The sequence below is a fragment of the Alligator sinensis genome, unplaced genomic scaffold (assembly GCF_000455745.1).
Source record: "Alligator sinensis unplaced genomic scaffold, ASM45574v1 scaffold853_1, whole genome shotgun sequence".
Classification (NCBI taxonomy): Eukaryota; Metazoa; Chordata; order Crocodylia; family Alligatoridae; genus Alligator; species Alligator sinensis.
In genome coordinates this window covers 1,581,033-1,603,017 of record NW_005842005.1, presented here as the reverse complement: position 1 = coordinate 1,603,017, position 21,985 = coordinate 1,581,033, and the positions used below count along the sequence as shown (strand labels likewise).

The following is a 21,985-nucleotide window of genomic DNA, read 5'->3' as shown; positions in this document are numbered from 1 at the left end:
TCTAAGTAAGCGTCACCGCGTCTCCTGTATCAGTGTCCCTACATTTGAAAATGGCAGTGGAAGTGCTTGAACTAAAGCTTGTTTGACGAGCTTTAGTTCAAGTGCCTCTGCTATCATTTTTAAGTACAGGGACACTGATACATGAGACAGGAGGCTGCTGGAGTACAGCAATTGCCATGCTCCAGCAGACTTGATTAATCGAGTCTTCTCTGATGTGCTGGAATTCCAGCATGTCGGAGCAGTCTCGGTGCTCATATATAGGTGCCCACTGATTACCAGCCACAACCCCCTGATTTTTCACACATCATTCTACACAGGAACCTAAAAGAAGGAGCATCAAACAATTACAGCCTATATTCAGAGAGGACCAGACCTTGAGAGAAATATCCCTAAACCCCCTCCTTTCCCACATTCAAACAACCTCCAAACCTCCCCCACGTAAACACCAGAAGCAAACTCTATGCTGATTAACAACAAGCAGAATACAACTCTAATTATAAAGTCAATGTAAAACTTGTCAATATATTGTAATAATCATAAATGAAACCTACAATGAAACCATCAGAACCCACAGATCCTACACATCTACCACAGAATATGATATATCTGATCTACTGCATCAAATGTCCTCACAGAACCTGTGGGTGAAGCTAAACAACCGGTGTGATCCAAAGTGAACTACCACAGAAATATGATGAAAGACAGAAACAACCAATCATCAGTAGAAGAATGCTCTTTACAAACAACCATTCTATTTCTAACCTCAAAATCCTTGTACTTAAGAGAAATCAACAAAATACCTTCAGAACACAGGACTGGGAACAAAAAATTCATAACTTTATTAGACACTAAAGCCCTGGCCTAAGTCCCCCCCATCAGACAGTGGTTTTATAGTTCATTACAATCTCCCTGCTATCTCTGCTAACCTTTCTGTATTTCAGTGGTAATAATGACCCTCTTCCCTTCTAAATGGTCTTTTTCTTTTATATAACCAGGTTATCTAGTACAAGTGCCTTCTTGTTTTGTAGTAGCATCTAATAACACCTCTTTGCTGCACATTTTTACAGCCCTCCTCCATCTCTTTAAGGTACTATTTACCTTTACATGAGTTAGGGATGTCAGATGCTTAACTTAACTTTTGCTAAAAGCAGTTAAAATGTGAGCAGTCACATGTTCAAGCAGTTTAGCATATTAAGTGCCATCCTGGCATTGCAAACTTGTTCCCTTTCAGGAGAGAGTTATCCCTAATGCTGGGTCACTACATTCCAGTGATTTGCAACTGTTGCAAGAGAATAGGTGACCACACCTTTACACTGTCATTGTTTTATCCAGTATTTAACTTAATCTGTTTCTGCTTCTTTCCCAGACCTGATGAAGGGCACTTTGGTCCCAGAAGCTAGTCTAACATCTCCCCCAATTATTCAGTTGGCCCAATAAAAATACTGCCTCAAAAACATTACTTCTTACTGTATAAATACTCAAAACAAGGTAAGGTGCGGGGGGAGAGGTGTAACTGTTTCCTAGCTAATCTTTTACAGTAACCCTAGATGCCTCCACCTCCTACCTAATACATAAATATTTGGACTGAACTTTTATGAAGAGTTAGTCCTTTTCACTTTACTATTATGAGCAATAAAGTGGCCACATAAAAATGCAGCATGTCTTAAATTTAAAACAACAAAGTGGTTTTCGCCTAATTCAGCCACCATGTCCCCTGAATCCACTTTGCCTTTCCTTTTTTATATTTTGGGAGTACCTTTCTGAATAATAGCCCAGAAAGATTTGATTTTCAAAATATTGCATGAGACTTTCTGGATTGCACATGCACTTACCATGGTGGGGCAGGAAGATGGCAGAAGGTATGTAGCAGGATTCAGGAACACAGTAACAAAATCTGCATTTTTGTGCACAAATTACTCATATCTCTTTGAAAGCTTGGTGATGGAGTTACACTAAAGTCACTGTTTTATCTGGTATTCAAGTCTGAGCTTGCCAATTGTCCCCCACATATGGTCACAGCTGAATTTTAGAATAGAATCCTTGTTGGGCACAGACAAAATCAAAGCGAGTCAAAAAGAACGAGATTAAGCCCAGGAAATAGAAACTATGCTGATTCGTCTCAGTTACAAAACTGAAAAGACATGGGAGTAAACAAATTTCAGTCACTTATAACTGATACAAGGGGAAACTTCATTTTCTTGTATTTAGTCATTCAGAATATCTACTCTACTTAAGGCAAGGTTTTTAAAATAGCCTAAGCCTTTGTTAGGAAGAGTGGCATCTACATCTAATAAATAAAGTACTAATTAAAAATAGGAGCATACAATAAGGCTCCTCAGTTCATATTTAAGGACATATATACCTAGGGTGACCATATATCCTGGTTTGGCTGTGACAGCCTCAGATTTCATAGGCTGTCCCAGCATGGAGCCCAGGTGAGGGCAGGGCTTCCCAGGGGAGGATTGGGGGTGAGGCGGCTTAGACTCCTGCCCAGAGGGGACCGGGGATCCCTCCCTGCCTACTCAACTGCCAAGGACCCATGTTTGGGGGGACAGCTCCAGGATTTGGGCTTTGCCCTGGGACTGCAGCCCCAGCCAGCTCCATCCCACTAGGTCTGACTGCCTCCCCTCCCACCCTGAACCTGTGGTACGATTCAAATTAAAATATAAAAAAAAAAAATGCAATTAGTTGCATTTTGTTTTTTGCTGCTTTCTCTTACGGGGGAGAAGGTAAGTGTTCCAGATTTCACATGTTCCCATGTGGTCACCCTATGTATAGCCACCCCATAATCAAAAAGTGCTGAGGATGCAGCTTTTTACATTAAGGTCAACAGAACTTGCATGGTTTCACTGGATATCTATTTGTATGATTGCACCAAAGATGGATTTAAGCACCAAAAACAGGATTTAGGCTGAATGTAGGCACCCACAATTTAAATCCAAAAATCTCCTGCTCAGTAGCCCATTTCCCTAGAGTCACAGAGATTCACTATCCATTTATGGACTTAGATGCCTTTTTGGCATCTAAGGTTCTTTTAAAGTCTTGGAAGTTTCATGCTGTGCACATGTCCAGAACTGCCTTTGTCTGAGCAGGTTGGTCCCTGGCTCCACTTTGGATCCAGAAATGAAGCAGAGGAACCCTTAAGCCCTTGGAGGGGCCTGGTCCTGTAGACTGGCTCAGAGCTCCAGAGCACTCTGTTCAACACAAAACGCTGTTGTTACAGGCACTTCAGTTCAAGAAAATAGCTGCCAGAGGGGTAAGAAGCCAGGGTTTCATAGTAATTAGATCGTTTGAGGGTGATTATCACATTAAAGGGTAAGAAGCCAGCCTAGTGATTAGATTACTTTCTCAGAAAGTGGAAGACCTTGTTCTAGCTCTCTTCCACCTGGGAAAATTCAAATCCACATCTCTCACCTTTTAAAAGTGCCTTACCCACCAGCCTAATAGCTAACTTAAATGGGGTGACTACATCTTTTTTTTTTTTTTTTTTTTTTTTTTTTAAGATGGGCCACAGTGTACCAAAAACTGTAAGATTCATTGGGCCAGAAAGACAGCGAAAAAGAGAGAGCGTGACCTGCAGCTCAGAAATTCCTCAGGAGTGGAGTAGTCTCTGCTCTCGGTATTAATTCTCAGGGTTTTAACCAGGTATTGTTTAATGTAAAATGCATAAATAGTTTGGAGAGTAGTGACCAAAATTTTTCCCTGTTAACTGAATGCTTTAGTCTACACTGTCAACAGGTTTCTTGTTGTAATTCTATCGCTTTCTATGCTGAGACAGCAGAAGTGCACTAGCATTATTCTGTGGTGACTTTAGTGGTAATAAATGAGCAGGGCTTTGTTGTTCATGGAAAGTCCTATTAATTTTCTTTAGCCAGATGTAAAGTAACTGCATGAGATGTAGGATAGAGAAAAGCCGGGGAATTTTCACGGTTCTAACTGGAACCCCTGGGAAAACTGAACACAAAGGGGCAGAGTAGCTCAGTGGAATCATTGGTGCAAACAACCAAGGCAATGTCAATTGCAGGGCAGCTTGGTCTATTGCCATGGTGCCTTTGCTTTGCTCAAGTTTTCATTTTGTAGTGTCTTCTAAAAAGCAATCCAATAGACTTATCAACATCACTTTCTTCCTGTCTGCAGATACACTACATTTTTAGCTTTGTTCCTTTGCTTGCTGAGTTTGTGACTTTGGCACAAGCTTATAACTGCTTATAGTATTACAAGTCATACAGAAGCTGACATAAGCCCCATCCATGTTGGCAATAAGCTAACCCAGTTTTAAGTATAGTTTCATTTGAAATAGCTTTCAAAACAGGTTTAGTGTGTCTGACATAGCTCCCAATGGGGTAGTAAACTGTTAGTCAGACCACGTTTGGGATTAACCCCCTCCACCACCACCAGAGCTCAAATGCAGCTCTCTGACATGCTTGCACTATAGTTTTAAAAGGGCATAGCCTAGCTTTAAAACTGTCCAGCCTATTTTAAATCATGTTATGGTAGTTAGCATACTAGTGGGAACAGAGTTCCTTGCCTATAAATACTTTTACACATTGAATAAAGAGAAACTGCTAGTGCACACTGTCTGATCAGGTGCATGGTAAGGATATAAGCACATATAATGCTACAGAGCTCTGAATGAAAAAGGCAAGGCTGATGCTAGTTAACTACTCTCAAAAGAATAAGAAAAAAGATCATCTTAATGCTGTATGAAGAGTACTTATATGTGGGTGTAAGAGGAAATGTAGCACACAGTACACCTGCTTTTGCTCAGCATCTGCTCATGCTTCGTCACTAAACCTCCAGCGATGTCTCTTTTACTCTCTGTATTGTCATCATACAGGTAGCTCAGTGACAGCAAGAGGACTGAGAAATGAAGACCAGCATCTTGCCTCACCTGCAACTTACAACAGAATAACTGACAGGATGCGATTATGGATATGATCATGCATCCACAGATATTTTAACAGTTTCAATAAGGAAAAGCTCAATTTAAGCCACAATTATAGACAATGCCCCTCTCTACAGTAACAATGGGAAGAGAACATTAGCACTATTTCTTGTGGCGACAACTTGAACAAAAATATGTTTGAGGAAAAAATAATTAGAATAAGACATGCATGCCTGACTCTGAAAGAAAGATCGTTTATGCCTAATACATTAGAGAAATTGTTCAAGAACAGTTCAGTGAGAACCTGGCTTATCTGTCACATACAGTACAGTACATGCTGGTTCCACAAGTTAAAGAAGCCCACTGGGTACAGAACAGACTCTTAAGTAGCTGTCAGCAGGAGATCCAAATGGCAAGAGGACAACATTCCCCATGGAAAATTACACAAAATAAAAAACCTTCCACTTCAGTTTAAAAGAGTCAAAGAAAAAAAAAGAGATGGAAAAGAACACAAGTATCATTTAAAGTACTGCCTGCCCGCACAGGATTGTTCCCTACAGTCTGTTATTATAAATAGTAGCACAAACTTGTTCTTCCTGGAAAGTAAGCAGGTGGCATTCTAAATGTCCACAGGGAGCAGATCTGTTGTGTTAAAAGGCGCCAGGTTAATAGTCTTCTGTTCATAAAGGCTCCATAAGGGTTTAAAAACCACTATGAAGAGCCCTTTACTGCCTACAAAGAGGAAAAGTCTGCAGCACAAGACTGACACATTTCTGAAAATGTTACCTTCCATGCCTTACAGTCAGTGCTCAGATTATTTGGAGTTTAAAGTGAGGGAAAAAGGAGACTTACCATATGTCAACTGATTTGCACTAAGTGGGAACAGGGGCAGTGGAAGCTAAACTGGGAATGTTTCTCCCTGAATTAAATTACTGCTAAATGGCTATGGTTTAGCTTTCACTTAGCATGGGACAGGAGCAGACACAGAAAACAGCTTCCACAGTGTAGCTGATGTGCTAATATCCTCCCATTCCCACAACATTTTTAATTGATATAAAATGTTTGTTCATTTGTCCATAAACTGAGTCTCATTTTCAGAAGTGGCTTAGGCATTTGGTTATGCGCCACTGAAAATCAATGAGTTTCGGTCTCTTTCAAAAGTGAGACATGGGCAATTCTGAAAATTTTACCCTGAGGCTACAGGTTGAAATCATTTGTCTATAGAAAGATTTTGCTTTGATGCCCACAATCTTGACCAAAATTATGTTACAGAAATTAGCAAGTTCATGTATTCTATACATAAAAAGCCTGGTCAGTGAAAAAAAAAACAACCCCAAAACACCATAACCTTAATTTTGTACTGTCCTCTAGGTTAACTAGTGTTTTTGATCTAGTCAGTATCTACTAGCAATTCTTTTTGCATCTCTGATGAGCAGGCTTTCTTATAGTGTAAATCTGTAGAAAGAAAGGATGGTATGGAAGCAACCTAATATGGATCTAGGTAGTAAAAAAACAGAATTCAATGTCTGGTTCTGACACAGACGTCATACATGTCCTTGGCTAAGATATATACTCTTTTGGGGTAACAACCAGACCCCACTGACATCAATAGTGTAATTCCTGTTGACTTCAGTGGAACTAGATTTTATCTTGGTGTCTTAGTTCCTCAGTATAAAATGGGAATAATACTATTTCCCTCACAGGAGGATAATGGAGGTAAATTAGATAAAGGATATAAGGTGATTTTGGAAATAGAAGCAAGATCTTTATATCTGTGCCCTATATGGTGCAGACCATATTTTGATTGTATCATGAAAAAAGGTCTTATTCAGTTCTCTGAGCACCTTTACACAAACCTATAAAATAAATTAAATGATAAAGCCAGAAACTGCTCCTAATAACCCAAGCCAGCAAATAAGCAACAACAATATCCGTCCATCTCTTAATACCTTCTTCATCTTTCAAAACATGGAAAGGCCCTGCAGCATGCCCTGAAAGTCAACATGTGCAGAGGATCTTGGAGCAAAGGGTAGAACAGGTACCAAAGCTTTAGCTTTTTCATGAAGAATGCCATGTTGGCAGCTTCCCCTGGGAAAGCTGGAGCATCTCCACTAGTCACAGCCAGGACCCAGGGACAGAGGTGGTCTTTCCAGTAGTCAGACTCCAGGACACACTGGATTTTGTGTGATCAACAATAGGCAATGCAAAAAAATGAAGCCCTGACATCAAATGTTCCTGATAGAAGACCCCACTTAACTATAATGAGTGCTGCATTCTACATCGGCTTCAGTTTCTATGTTGATTTAAGGTGTAGCCCTGTGCCAAGTGCATTACAGTAGCCTAATCTCAGTGACAAAGGGATGAATCACAGTTACAGAGTCTGCATCTGAAAGAAATGAATTCAGTCTTACAGCCAGAAATGTAGGAGGAAGGCCTTGATCAACTCTACTGCTATTTGGTCACATTTAAAAAAAGCAGGTGGGATCTTTAACCCCCTAAATGTTAACACTAGTAAAAAGCATCAAGTACATGCTATTAATAAGGACAAACATTCCTGTTCTGCCCCTGTAGCTGCTATTAAAAACTTAGTATAATCTTTTCAGATTTGACCTTAGGCAGCTATTTCACCCACATATTGGACCAGTTATTTAATGCCTTTTTGGAACAAATTAAACAGAAATACAGTTCTAGCTTTTATCAGCATGGTGAAATTGCTGTCTCCCCTGCCTCCACATATGCTTCCCAATGGCACTAGTCAAATTCTGAAAAAGAATGGGATGGGACAGTGCCTTATCAAACTTTAGATGATAGCACCTTTATCACTGAAGAAAAGTTACCTGAAACCATTCTCAGAGCTACTAAGATCACTCTATCCACTCCAGTTACAGCAATCAACAATGGTCAAGCCCCTGATTGAACTAACATGAGTTTGGCCATCCAACCTTCATCCATCACACAGACAGATAAGTCCTTTCATCCAATGAATGCACCAGCGATCAGAAGCTAACAGTACTATCAGTATGGTTTTTAGTGTGTCTACCTGGGTCTGTCAAATACTAATATGAATCAAAGGGATCTAAGGTATCAGAATATTAAGATTTGCCTTGATATCATCTTTAAAATAATTGTAGATACTAAATATTGCCAGCATTAGGTTTGTTTTTTCTTAAACAAAGGACATCTCCATGGGCGATCTGCACATCCTAATGGCAGCACTGCTTGCTTCTACACAGCAACAGACTCAATTCTTTCCCACTTTCACCAACCAGGGGAAACATGGATAAGATGACCACATGTCCTGGATTGGCTGGGACAGTCCTGGATTTCAGAGGCTGTCTCAGTGTCCCGGCTGTTAGAGAAAACTGAGGCAAAAGTCCCAGACTGGTGGGAACCTGCCCCTGTGTGCAGCTCCTGAGTCAGAAGCTGAGCACGTGAGGGTGGGTTCACACCAATCCTGGACTTTTGTTTTAATTTCTCCAGGGAGCCCAGCCAACTGGCTGTTCCCCGGTCCAGATCCCAATGGACTGCTGTGGGGTCAGGGCTCTGTGTGTGTGTGTGTGTGTGTGTGTGTGTGTGTGTGTGTGTGTGTGTGTGTGTGTATGGCACGGGGGGCGGGGGATGTCAGATGCATTCACGTGTGTTTGTGTGTGCGCATGTGTGTGCACATGCATGCACACATGCTCACACCACAATGTCCCACCCAGCCCCACTCCTGTGAGCTGCAGGGTTGGTGTGTGTGCATGTGCGCACACGTGCACATGTGCATGCTGGCACTCCCTCTCCTCCTCCCCACCCCGGATCCCCCCATCCTGGGTTTCCTTACCCTGTCCTAGATTTCCCTCAGATTATTATGGTCACGCTAAACATGGATCCAAAGTAAAGGCTGTGGATGACAGCAATGTGATTAGCCGAAGAGTTGAGTATTCACTGCGACGGAAAACTGTGTTTGGGGTAGGGTGGGAGGGAGATAAATAATTTTAAAGTATTTAAAAGAGTAAGAGAAAGGTACTAGCAGAATGTAATACTCAAACTAAATGACTCAGTAATTAATAAAATAAATATTGTAAATATTGCCTAAAAGCAATGCAAAGACATGTTCTGGGTTTTCTACATGAACACATTTTTTCATGTACAGTAATACAGAACACCAACCATACAACCAAAGATTTTTTGTGAATTTCTGACACATAGCAAGACTAAAGAAGCCAGATTCTGTGAGGAACATCCTGAATTCCTAGTGGCGTCAGGACTTGAAAGTGCTCAGTGTACCGCAGGATTTGGTCCAAGGTGACCCTACGTCAGAAAGAACCATATTCTTTCTGGAAAGGAAGGGCATATTTATCTTTCTAATGTAGGCAATCACATTTTAAATCAGAAGTTTTATATTACAACGTGGTTCATAGGTCAGTTTTTAAAGTAAATCACATCTATAATGTTTAATATCAGTTTCCCTTAAGTTGTGCTTAAACTTTTTATCTTACATAGCTTCACATATGAAAAAAAAAACCTGTAGGCAGACAAATGGAGAGCCATTTCCATTTTCCACAGACTGTACTGAACTCTCCTTTTTGGGCTTTTGGATTGTGGTTTTATATAACAATTTCTCAAAGTATTTATTAACACAGGAACCAAATAGTTATCAAATATTTGGGGATTACATCAAACATAGATACTCAGCAAACCGCATTTTAAGGATTGTTTTTTGACTTCTGAAAGCATTTCCTTCACACGTGTTTTCAGTTCTTATTGCATTCAGAGATTTTTTTCTTTTTTTTTTTAAACAAAGATTGAATAGATGCTGCCATCTACTGGAAAGTGCTTCTTAATCAGGCAAAAGTTAAGTTTATTTTGGCAGAAAGAAACCTAATATAAGTTTATATTCAGCTCTCCCTCTCATACTGACTATGTGATTCAATGGGACTATTCAGGTACTTAAAGCTAAGCACTAATGGAAATTAATTTATATGGCCAGAGTCTAAAATAGCAAAAATCAAAGTGGAAAAAAAAAAATTAATAAAGTCTCCCTGTACATGAAATCTTTTAAATTATTGGGGATAGGGACTGTCACTTACTATGAATACTGACATCACAGGTGCATCAGGTCCTGATTGCATCTGGAAAAGACTGCAAAAAGCATATACTAATAAACTGTCAAATGACGCAAGAAATATATAATCTACTCTTAGTTAGGAAAAATATTTTTTTTTCCTAGCATGCTTGCATAAACATTCGGTTAAAGGAATAATATGGGTTACAGAAATAATAGTTACAGAAATAATCATACTTTTCAAGCCAGCTGTTCAGTGCTGCTAACCCAATGACATAAAGGCCTCAAGTCATTCTCCTTATTCTTCATTTTTCAGGTTCTGCATCCCAAAGGATATTACCTTTAACAGAACACATGGCTGACTTACTGAATTCTCTCAAAAAGTAAAAACAAGAATTTTAACTAAATATCCTTTCCTACTTCAAGCCTGATATTTTGTTCCTTGCATATGCAGCACTATATGCCAAATGTCTACGCTGCAAATAATGAAGATGAGTCCTTATATTTTACCATCAAATTAGTTTTCTGCATGCTTTCTGCTTTCTCGGTCTCACTGATAGGTCTTACTGGAAAATTAGGCCTGCTCAGTAAGTTCCTAAGAGATACAGGCATGTTAGAAGGAAGAAGCATAAAGACCAATTATTAGATAATATGCCAAACCCTGCAACTGTGATGTAGAGTACCCTATACTTTGTGGAAGGCCAATAACAGAACTGTACTCATAAAAGAGCAAAATACATTAAATATTTTTTTTCTAATACTAGTTTTCAGTTTAGCAAAGGCTCTAGTGAGTTAGGAATTGAAGGGGAGAGATATTCTGCTTGATTATGAATGGAACAGAAAAGGATACATCAGACATACAATTCAGATACAGACCACACAATGAAATAGTTTAAAACTTCTGCCCTGTCTCTATGGCCAAGTACAGACATTCAAAAAGCTTGAGGCAGAATCGATCCAATCTGCATAGGTTTCTCTAAGGCGCGCACATTGAATCAGAAGCGAAGAGAATGCATGTTCACTCTTCAACTTGGGGAGGCAGGCAGGCAGATACCTGCACTGGCTGAGGCCAGAAGGCTGGGGGCACTCCTGCATGCCTCTTAGCATGCTGGAGATACCCAAGGGCAGCTGAATAGCTGCACCATCCCTGATTGACTGTCAGGCACACACCTCCAGCTGCTGCCCTGTCATCTGTCAGGCAACTAGCAGCTGCAGGCTGCCAGCAGAAGGAGGTGTGCTCACCCACACTTGGTAGCAAGGGAGCCCCTTGGCTTTGCCCAGGGTGGGAGGCATGGGGGTCCACTCCAGGCAGGATGGAGGTAGGGGAAAGCAGGGCTCATGACCTGTTGGGGGGAGTGGCATACCCCACATTCCTGGCTGGGTCAGCAGGTCCAAAGCGTGCCTGGCCTGTCTTGAGTCTTGGGACCCTGTGCCGGAGCAACTTTAGGAAGGGCTCATAGAATTCCCCACCCAAAGCCATCGTCAAATTCCTGGCTGAAGCTGCTTTTATGCAAACCAGGCTCTGGTCCCTGGGGGCAAAGGGCAGCCATGCCTTTACAGCTGCTGAAAAGTGGCTTCAGCCAGGAATTTGGAACTGGTTTCAAAGGGGGGGAAGAGGGAAATCCTGCAAGCCCTACCTGGAGCTGCTCCAGAGCAAAGTAATTAAGTCCCATACTACATCAATTCAGATCTATCTTAGACCAGAAACTGCCATTTTTTAAGCAGTCTATGTGCCACAAATTTCTGTTTTGTTATGAGTACAAACCAGTTTCCAACCACCTAAACCAGAAAAAGTGTAATGTCTGCACCTGGCCTAAATAAATATTCCAGACACATTGCCTGTCACCCTCTTGGAAGGATAGGTCCCTTCCCCGTGATATACATCTTGTAATGGTGTAACCCAGCCCCAGAGCACAGCTGTTATCCTACACATTTAGCATCTGACATCAGCTTTAAGAGATGTAGGAAACTGAAACTGGACTACAGAATATAGAAAAAACAGGGGAAAAGAAAGACATGACAGTAAAAGCTAGGAAAAACTGTAGAAGGGTGTTGCAGGGCGCTAAGGCGTCTGCTCCTTTAAGAGCAGAAACTGCCTAGAGGGAGGGCCCTAAGAGCCAGACAGAAACCCCACATCTGCAGGTGAGGATGGCAGCAGGCTAACAAGGGAATTAGCCTGCACCTGCACCTGGTCAGCTGACCGGAAGAAGGCAGGGCCCTGGGCACATATAAACCCCAGGACTGAGCTAAGTAGTGGTGAGTTCTCTGGCAGTGGCCAAGGGAAGGAGCCTCTAGGGAAGAATTGCCCAGAGATGCTGGGGCTGCATAATATGCCGCATATAGGGCTGATGGGGCTTCAGGAGCTCACCAGGTATCCTGCCCTGCCAGGCACTTAGTGCTGGGGGTGGGGGGGTAACTCTTTTAAAGGGACAGAGCACACCCTGAACTGCTTGTATTATGTTATAGCCCAGGGGCTCATATTTTGGTTGCTGTTTATAAACCAGTGAGCTGGGCTGAGGCTACTGGGGAGGAGGCCTCATTGGGGGGCCCCCTGCAGTGTGGGGATCCCAGTGCCGGTGTGGGTATGGTGACAAAGGGTGGGGGGTGCAGAGACAGGGCTGCAGAAAGCTGGTGATGATAGGAGGCTGAGCAATAGCGAGGCCCTAAAGAGGCAACATTTAAATACTATCTATGAGGCTTGGGGCATGGTAAAGGGGGGGTTTTGGAGCCATGCATCTAGCCCATAAGGTTGAGGGTGCCCCATGAGGCAACCATTTTGAGCAGGATCCAAAAGGGATCCAAGAACCCACAGGGATCTAACCCATCAGGACTGTGTCCAAACATGAACTCGAGGGCAGCTTCCCTATTTATTATAATTACCAACAAGACATGGCAGGTGAGGAAAAGGGTGCCCGTTGGGCAAGATTGGCATGGTCACTGAGCCCTAGGGGTGTCACGGCCATCCCTGGGGACCCCATCCCATGACAAAGTGTAAAAAAAAAAAAAAAAAAATACATGATAGAATTATGCTTGTGAAGATGTTGAAAGGAATAATAAAGTTGCTATAAAAGGAACCTATTAAAGGGCTAAATAGAGGAATAACTGTTAAATAAGTTAGGGAATAGTAGAATAGAAAATGAAGTATAAAGAGGAAGCCGAAGTAGGAAATAAAGCTTCTCTTTAAGTTTGTGACAAGAAAAGTGCTAATTATTGAGTAATCAGACTTAAGTGACCACTGTGGTAATCCAAAGGAAGCAACCAATAAAGAGATAGGGAAGGGATATCTAATGAAATTAAACATGTAAGTCAACAGGAGAGAGCAAGGTACACCCAAGAGAGGAATAAATAGCAGAACTGCTGACAATCTCTTTTGATAAAAGTTGGAAAACTGATTTAGGTGCACTAACAGGAAAAAAGCTTTCATTTTGCTTACAAAAAGGCAAAAGAAAGCATTGACCACTTAGTTAAATTTTATATGCAAGATTTTATGATGGATCAACATGGAATCCAAATTTTATATATATCCAAATCCTCTTATGAGAAGAGCACTTGGCACTGATCATAAAGAATATGGTTTAATAAAACATGGGTTTTGTCAAACAAATGTGAGCAATGTCTTTTGAAAGTATATTTTCTACCTAACACAGTACAAGAATGAGGTAGGCATCATTTACCCTAAATTAGTATTTTTGACACACAACACTAATTTATTGAGATGTCTGGATCAGTCTATATGGTTTGACCAGCTATTTGAGGGAAATAAATTGTACAAGCAATTGCAAGAAACAAGCAGTTATTCATTGGTCACTCTCCAAATGCAGGAAGGTATCTAGTGGGTTTCTGTAGGATTATTCTTTAGAATTTGTACTTTTCCATGTGTTAATTAACAATCTGGAGGCCAATGCAAATGTCACATTAAATTCATAAGAATAACAAATTAGGAGAGAGAAAAGCACTCCAGAAGGGACTCATCAACATTGCAGAATACCCTAGAAATCTTAGAGATGAACATACATAAATAAGATGAGAGGCTTTGTCATAAAACTTCAAGAGCACGGTTTGAGAAGTTCACTTGTGTTACATCTCAAGTGAATTACAGCCTTGTATCTACTCCAGGGTCAGTTCCTAGCCTATAATTTACATTGTCAGTCTCATTCAGTTTTATTTGAAAAAGGGCCTTCAAATAGAACATTGAACTGACACCACCAAGGCAAATAGGACCCAAACATGACCTACCTTATATATGTTTGCAAAGTAAACACAATCCTCCCCTTTCTAACAAAACAAAGTGTTCATCCTTCTGTTTCTGTTTAAGAGCTCAATGTGGTAATGTCAGTGTGAACAGGATGAGTTCCCAGCCCACATAGGCTGAATTAACATCCCACCTCTCCACCTACATCCTTTCGAGAGGTCTGCTTAATTCCCAGTTGAAGAATAACAAAATATAAATGGCAGCCTGAACCTCTCCTCCTGAGTTGGTTTTTCTAAAGAGTTTTCCCTATAAGACTTGTTTCACTGCCTAATCTATCGTTCCCCATAGAAGAACATGCAAACTCTTTTATACTTTAGATTGGAGCTAATGAGATCCATCTGGACTGGCTGCCAGCATGAATCAATAGAACAGTCCTTCCTCACCCTTCAAGGTTGCAATACCTGATACTGTATCACAGCCAGAAGACCAGTGCTAATCACAGAGTCCCAAATACTAAACTACTCTGGTATGCGATAGACAGTAAAAACAATTTTGGTAAACAAACAACCAAGCGAATGAAATCCACAGATTTTACTGCTAACTTTTCAAGAAGTTATTGTGAGCATTCTGTATGGCTTTAGAAGATCAGCATCCCACAATGGCCAATTACAGGAGATATTATTAATGGGACTTTGGAAATAAGGTAAGAATTTATACTATGCTTCCACAAAGCTTTAAGCCACCTTTGGGGCATTCTCGGTTCCAACAGCCCTGTTACAATAGCCTGAGTCAGGCTACCAGAGTGCTCATGCTGCCTACAATCTCTATAGAGTTAAGTGTAAAACATCGAAATATCAGGGCTCAAAATCCTGACAATGTGCTTCTGATTAAACCTATATTTCCTCATTGACAAACAAAAGAAAAGCCTAGAAAAAAACCTTCATTGTCACAAAATGAAGTAGCTGGGTATTAATTGCTGCCATTCTAGAATGCTCAATTAAACAAAATATAAACCTCTGGAAACCAGGAAATGCAGAATGAAGGCATTCCCTGGAAGCAATTGCCTGCTTCCTTGGAGCTGACAGGATCAACTGGGAATTAGCTGCATGTACTCCAGTGGCATTCACAGCTGTTAGGTGCAATACACTGCTGTATTGCATGGCAGAGAATTAGAACAAACTGAAAATGTGGTACTAGAAAGAGTTCAGGTAGGAACCTGACTTTCTGGACCTCTTTTTCCATTCCCCATTGTTGTCTATATATGATCAAATGAATCTGGAGCACGTGTATCTTGAAAGCCAGCATGCCATGTTCAGCACCAAGTCCTGTGGGGTGTGAACATGTTTTGGTTCTCTCCCTAAGGCATATACTCCATGCATAGGCTCTAGATATGACCATCTAAGCAGTGGGAACTGAGCATGGCCAATTTCCAAGGCTTCAAAATTAATGCAATTTCTCTAGAGTCTCCCTGTGTTTTCAACATGTCAGTGATATTGCAGAGCCCCTGGTTTCCCTCTCTGAATGCCCCTATATGTGACAGTGCAAGCAAGTAACTCAATTTGCAAAGAAATCTCTAAATAGGTGCACACTTTATTCTTAAATAACAATGGAGATATACAGAACCATGGAAAAAAAAAAACAATAGAATCTGCCCATGCATCCCTTTTCAACTTCCTCACCATTGCCTTTGGGATGTGGTCAGTGTTTTTCCATCATCTCTCTTTTCCTTCTCTTCTAGTTCTGGTCTCTTATATAATATATCTGGTGAGGGAATTCTTCTTTTATACGTTTTCACTTCTCTTTGTCAGGTGGCTATTCTGAGCAGGTTCAAGTTCCTTATCGAGTGATCCACTGTTTGGGTACAAGACTACATGGACAAAAGAGTCTTTCATTGTTAACTCATTGTCTAAGAATGCTTCCATCTGAGTAGAAGACCCTCTAAAATTAACAAGTTATTGCTCTCACTGTTCACCTTATGTCTAAGAATCCCAGTCCAAATAAAGCTGAAAACAAAACGAATAGCAAACAGGACAATTTTAAAATTAAACCAGCACTCCTATAACAAAATTAGGCTCGTCCTTTGATATAAATGTAGGTGAATATTAGGGCTGTGCGAAGCTTCAGTAGCTGATTCGATTCGGTGGCCAAATCTCCAAATCCGAGTTGAATCGGGTGACCCTTTAATCTCTCTGAATCGAATCTGAACCCTCCAAATCAATTCAGAGATATTTCATGATTCTAGACAGACATGGCTTTAAATGTTTTTTCTGCAAACCTCAAGGTACCAGGAGGCTCGTGAATGCTGAGATGGTGGAGCAGATGGAGCATCCCACAGGAGCATGGGGGAGTCCCCAGTGGACCTGGAAGCACTTCTGGTCGTCCACCAGGGAGCATGCAAGGGATCCTCCCACTCCTCTCCCCCAGCATGCCCCCCCCTGGCAATTGGTGCCTGCTGGGTCTGTGGGGGGCACCTGGTCCACCCCTAGCTGCTGACAGGCAAAACTCGTGTCATGGGTGCTTGTGGGACTGACTGTCTGTCTTGGGGCATGGGAGATGCTACTGCAGGCCTGGCCGCTAAGCTACTGTGTTACCAGTTACAGATCAGTCATGATTCACTCAGGGACCAGCTCAATACACAGGACCTAGCTAATGTAGTCAGTTAATTGCCATCAATTAGCACCTACAAAACCAGGGTAAAGAGAGGAAAGAATCAATACAGACGATCAACTGCCCCAAGACGGACACAGTCAATCCCACAAGCACCCATGGCACGAGTTTTGTCTGTCAGCAGCTAGGGGTGCAGGGCCCCAGAATCCCCCTGCACTGATCTCCTCGACAGCTGGCAGGCATTGTGGCCTCAGCAGGGGCCACCATCCCTGCAGCCGTTACCCCGCTGTGCCTTGACACACACACACACACTGTCACCCATGGCATGAGTTTTGCTTGTCCACAGCTTGAGGTGCAGTTCCCTCGCAAGCCCCTGCACTGACCTTCTTGAAACTTGGCAGGCTTTCTGGCCTCAGTAAGAGCTACCACCCCTGCAGTTTTGATCCCCCCCCGTGGTGTAACATACAGCCATGACATGAGTTTGGCTTTCAAGAATTTGGGGTACAGTTCCCCTCAAACCCCTGTACCGATCTTCTTGAATCTTGGCAGGTTTCATGCGCTCAGCAGAGGCTGCCATCCCTGCAAGTTTCATCCAAATCAGACAAAAAACAACAAAGTTATAGATATTTCATTGATTTCCCCCATTGTACCCTATGGCTGGACCTCCGAGGTGGCTCCGAAGCTTTGGCCGGATTGAGGCGGAAACCCGGTCCAGAACTCCGGATCAGATCACTGCCATCCAAACTGGCCAGATCTGAAGCTGGATCAGATCTCTGCCGACTCTCACAGGCCTACGTCTTACTCCCCAAGACATGACAAACTCTGCAACTGTCCTGGCCTTCTGGTCTATTTGCACAGATTTTACTGCTATAAAGTATCACTTGTAACATATAACAAAGTCAGTCAGCTAGTCAGTTGATGTATATATTTAAAGAAAACTAGAAGGCATTCATACTTGTTTTATAGCAAAATTATTATTTAAGAGTATTTTTAACCTTCAGTTAGACACTTCCATTTTTTTATAACAAGGTATTAATATACTTGTAATTTAACACATCTTCTCCTTATGGGACTTATTAGCAGTTTAACTTAACACATGGGTGCACAAACTCAGCAGATAAGATGACAGAAATTACAAGTATTGTATGCTTAAAAAAATAATCTAGATGAATGATGAAAGATGTCAGAGAACTGCTAGACCACATCAAACAATGAAAACACTACTAGAGACAGGCTATTTAAATATTAAATAAATATCTAGAATTATTGTAGAAAGTTGAACAGCAGATGTAATGGAATGTTATTTTTTCTAATTTATTAATACTGTAATTACGGACTCTGTACCCCTGCTAAAAAGACCATTTGTCTTAGATTAGATATTTCACTAGTTTTTGGTTTTTTCCTGCACTAAATTTCAGATATTGCCTTTAACTGGCAAGCTAGAACTTGTTTCAGGCATAGTTAAGATGCTTATAGAATGATTAAATATTGGGGTTTTTTATCTCTGGTTTATAACTGTCTTTTTAGGCTAATGTATATGTTCTGCTGATAAATTAACTGATGTCACCCAGCATGGTTGATTTTTAGAAAAAAAAATCTGTTTAGGGACATTTTTAATTAGCTTCAGGAAATGACTGCAGTATTTCGAAGATTACTTGAAAATCTGCCTTGTAGTAGTGAGGTCTTCTGCATGGTATTCATACGATGCAACGGAAACATTTGTAAGACACCCCCTTACCATTTCTAAGGAATGACTCAAAAACATGTATGGCTAATTAACAATTTGTTCTTGGAGAGAATTATTTTCTAAAATCAGTCTTGCTAGGTAGCATTAGTTAATTTTTCAACCAAACATTTACATTAGACTAAAAAGGCAGTTATAAAAATACAGACACATATCCAGGTGTATGTGGCTGTGCACATACATGTGTGCAGAGACACACATGGTTGCACATGCACACACTTGCACATAAATAAATACACACAGAAGTATATGTACACAAAGAATACAAAAAGAATAAACTAGAAACATAATTACTTACATGTTTGAAACAGCTAGTGAAATCAAAGTATACAGCATGTTAATGAAAGTTAGCAGCTAGGACGAAATTACTCTATCAGGGTTGTCAGAGAGACAGAAAAAGCACATTCTATAGAGAGCTAATGGCCTATAGTATTGCTGTATGTATATAGTTATTGAAGCAAAGCTTCAGGATTCCTACCTGCAACAACATTAGTCAATTTTAATTGCACTTCTGCTACTTGGCTACATTAGCAAGCCATAATTTTTTCCAAATTATTATGTGGCACTGAATCATTTAGTTTTAAGAATAAATACAGGTATTTGTACATGACAGTTGAGTGTTCAACATTTAAAAGTAAACATTTGTTTAAAAATACCACACCACGCAAAATAATGCCACAGGGATTTATTTTTCTACATAAAGGAAATATTGAGATCTCAAATGCAGTGTGGTATCAGATAGTAATTTTCTTATTTTTAAATCAAACCAATATTGAAAGCGTAGCAGGAACTGAACTAATGTAGCTGATGTTAACATAGAGTGTAATAATAGGGAAATGTAACCATGTTAGTCGTGTCCTGTAGGCAACTTGAAAACTCCATTTTGTATCCTTCTGTTTGACATAAGTGAATGAACTCTGCATAGCCTTTGTGTATGAGTGTGTGTAAAAGGGTGAATGGTGAGAGACTGGCATAGAGATGGGAGAAGATTTAACTGTTTACAGAAGCAACGCTGCACCAAATGTAATTTATTAATTAGTTTACTGACTGATAAATGGCTGAAGAATCCCTTTCAAGCCTATGGCACAAGGAAGATAACAAGAAGGAATGCACCCATCCTGCCAGACAGGCAGCAAGAACACTCCAAGGCTGAGAAGCTGAAGACTAAAGAACAACCGCAAAAACAGAAGCTGGGTATGGAAAAACCCCAAAGCACTGAGACAAAGGATACCAAATCCCTATAAAAGACGACTTCAAAAATGCTGGGTGAGTCTCTCTCTCAACTGCTGTTTTGTCAGAGCACAGACATGTCTGTTTCACCCTGCTCCAAGCTGTTATCTACAGGATCTCTCCCTCTCATAATAACCGCCCTACCTGCACCTTCTCTCAATAAGGCTGGGGCTGGCCACCCAGTGCTGTTATTGAACAACTGCTGCTGGTAACTATAATGTCTGAATGGTTGTTTTGTGTTTGTGTGTGCCTGTGTGTAAGTTTTGTGCATGATTATTTGTGTGCATCTATATGAGTAGTGTGTTCAAACCTCTGTCTAATTCATGTAATCAATAAACGCAGTATTTTGCCTTATCTCGCTTTATAAGGTCTTGCTTGTGATTTGAGCAATTGGCAATTTGTGTAACGAAAGGAAATCCAACATTACCATTTTCTTATAAGTAAATGCATGTAATGGAGTTACTATCTTTCTTTTTTGTGGGTTTTTCCCCACAAATGGGAATTTAGTATCTGAGAATAGATTTTTATATTTAGCATTCAACTAGATATTTGTAGTTTAGTTTCTATTCACTTACAGCATTGCAAACTATTATCTTAAACATTGGCATTTACTATATAATCCACACAGCAAACACTGAGATTAAATGGCACCCTGCACATCTTGCTTTGTTGCTCCTTTGCAGCTTCCACTCTTGCCTTGGCTTCCTGCAATCTCTCAGTGGTATTTTGAAAAAAAATTGACTCTATAAACTTCTTCTCTGCCAAGCTTTGTTTTCGTAACATCGATTTCCTGGAGAAAAACAAAGGAAAACATTTAAGTCTTTTTGCATAATTTACGGCAATTCAGATCAGCTGGGCAAACTTTGAGAACTTGTCTTTAAGAGTTAGGCTCTTACATACGGCATTCTTTTTTAATATAAACTTATAAATGTGTGTAGTTTCTCTCTTTATTATTATATCACTTTTTTAACCAAGTAAGCATAGCTTATATGCATGCCTTTTCTGCTTTCTGCCACAAATGTTTACAATGAAAATTCAGTTGGTTTTTTTCATCCTAACTGTTGTCAGTATCACCTAGTTGTATTATGCTTTTTTTGCAAAGTATTTTCGTTGTGAATATCTTTGAGTAGGAGGACGTGGGCTAATTAAATTCACTTTACTGGTCATCTCCTGAATCTGGAATCTGACATATTATAACAGCCACCCTCTTTTTTTCAACTCTTTCCTACAGAAGAAAAATATTATATATTTAAACGAACTAAAGGAATAGATTATACTCCTTCCATGTGAAGTTCTCTTGCAGTGCCAAGCCATGAACCTCAGAGGTGAACTAACTTTAGATTGTCCTGGGGTTAAACCCAGTCTAGTGAATGCCCATACATGAAAGCCCAGCCGCTCAACACAGGGGCTGTGTTATTCCCACCCCGAGGGCTGTGTTATTTCTACCTCCTGAACCAGATCTTGACTGAGCTGTTTTTAGCCCCACAACTATCCTCTCCCACCAGGTGGATCTACCAACACTCACCTGGACCCACCAGCCCCCAACCTGCTGCCCTTTCCACCCATGGACCCACAAGCTCCCCCAATCCTCCCAGTTCTTCCCCCCACCCAGAAGTACTTACCTTGGGCTGCCTGCACCACTCCTGGCAATGGCAAACACCTGCATATGCCACTTCCATTTAAATTAAGCCACTTAAACTTAAGACAGATACCACAAATGCCTGTTCATGCCCAAAGACCAGAGGACAGCATCGTTTGGTTGTCACAGAGTGTTATGACAGGATAGACTGAGCATCATCCACAAAATGACCATAAAGTGGATGAGAACACTTCAGCTGACAGGAACTATGACTTTCTTATTTGCCTATAGGAACAGTAACTGGGATTACAGTGCAACATCATCCACTGCCTAGGCACAGGTTGTGCTGGGTACTGGATTTCAACCTATGAACACCACCTAAACCACTGGGACCAATCTTCTGCCTCAGGTGTGCCATGAGTTAAACCCTGTACCCTAGTTTCATAGTTGGTAGGGTTGGAAGGGACCTGAGCAGAACATCAAGTCCAACCCCCTGCCACAGCAGGAAAGAGTACTAGGGTCATACGATCCTGGCAAGATGTTCATCCAGCCTCCTCTTAAAGACCCCCAGGGTAGGAGCCTGCACCACTTCTCTTGGAAATTGTTTCCAGATCCTAGCCGCCCTGACAGTGAAGTAGTGCCTCCTGATATCTAGCCTGAATCTACTCTCTGCCAGCTTGTGACCGTTATTTCTTGTCACT

General features: G+C 41.0%; 1 protein-coding gene across 2 annotated transcripts in view; it reads right to left on the bottom strand.

Annotated features, from left to right (window-relative positions):
* Nucleotides 1-19,390: 19,390 nt before the first annotated feature.
* Nucleotides 19,391-21,985, bottom strand: part of LOC102386416 (leucine-rich repeat and IQ domain-containing protein 3-like) — a 70,989-nt gene continuing 68,394 nt past the window's right edge. For both annotated transcript variants that reach the window (XM_006021773.3, XM_025201822.1), the window contains exon 5: nt 19,391-20,495. In XM_006021773.3, coding sequence (XP_006021835.2) covers nt 20,300-20,495 — 196 coding nt within the window. In that variant the 3' untranslated portion in view covers nt 19,391-20,299. The remainder of the gene's footprint in view (nt 20,496-21,985) is intronic.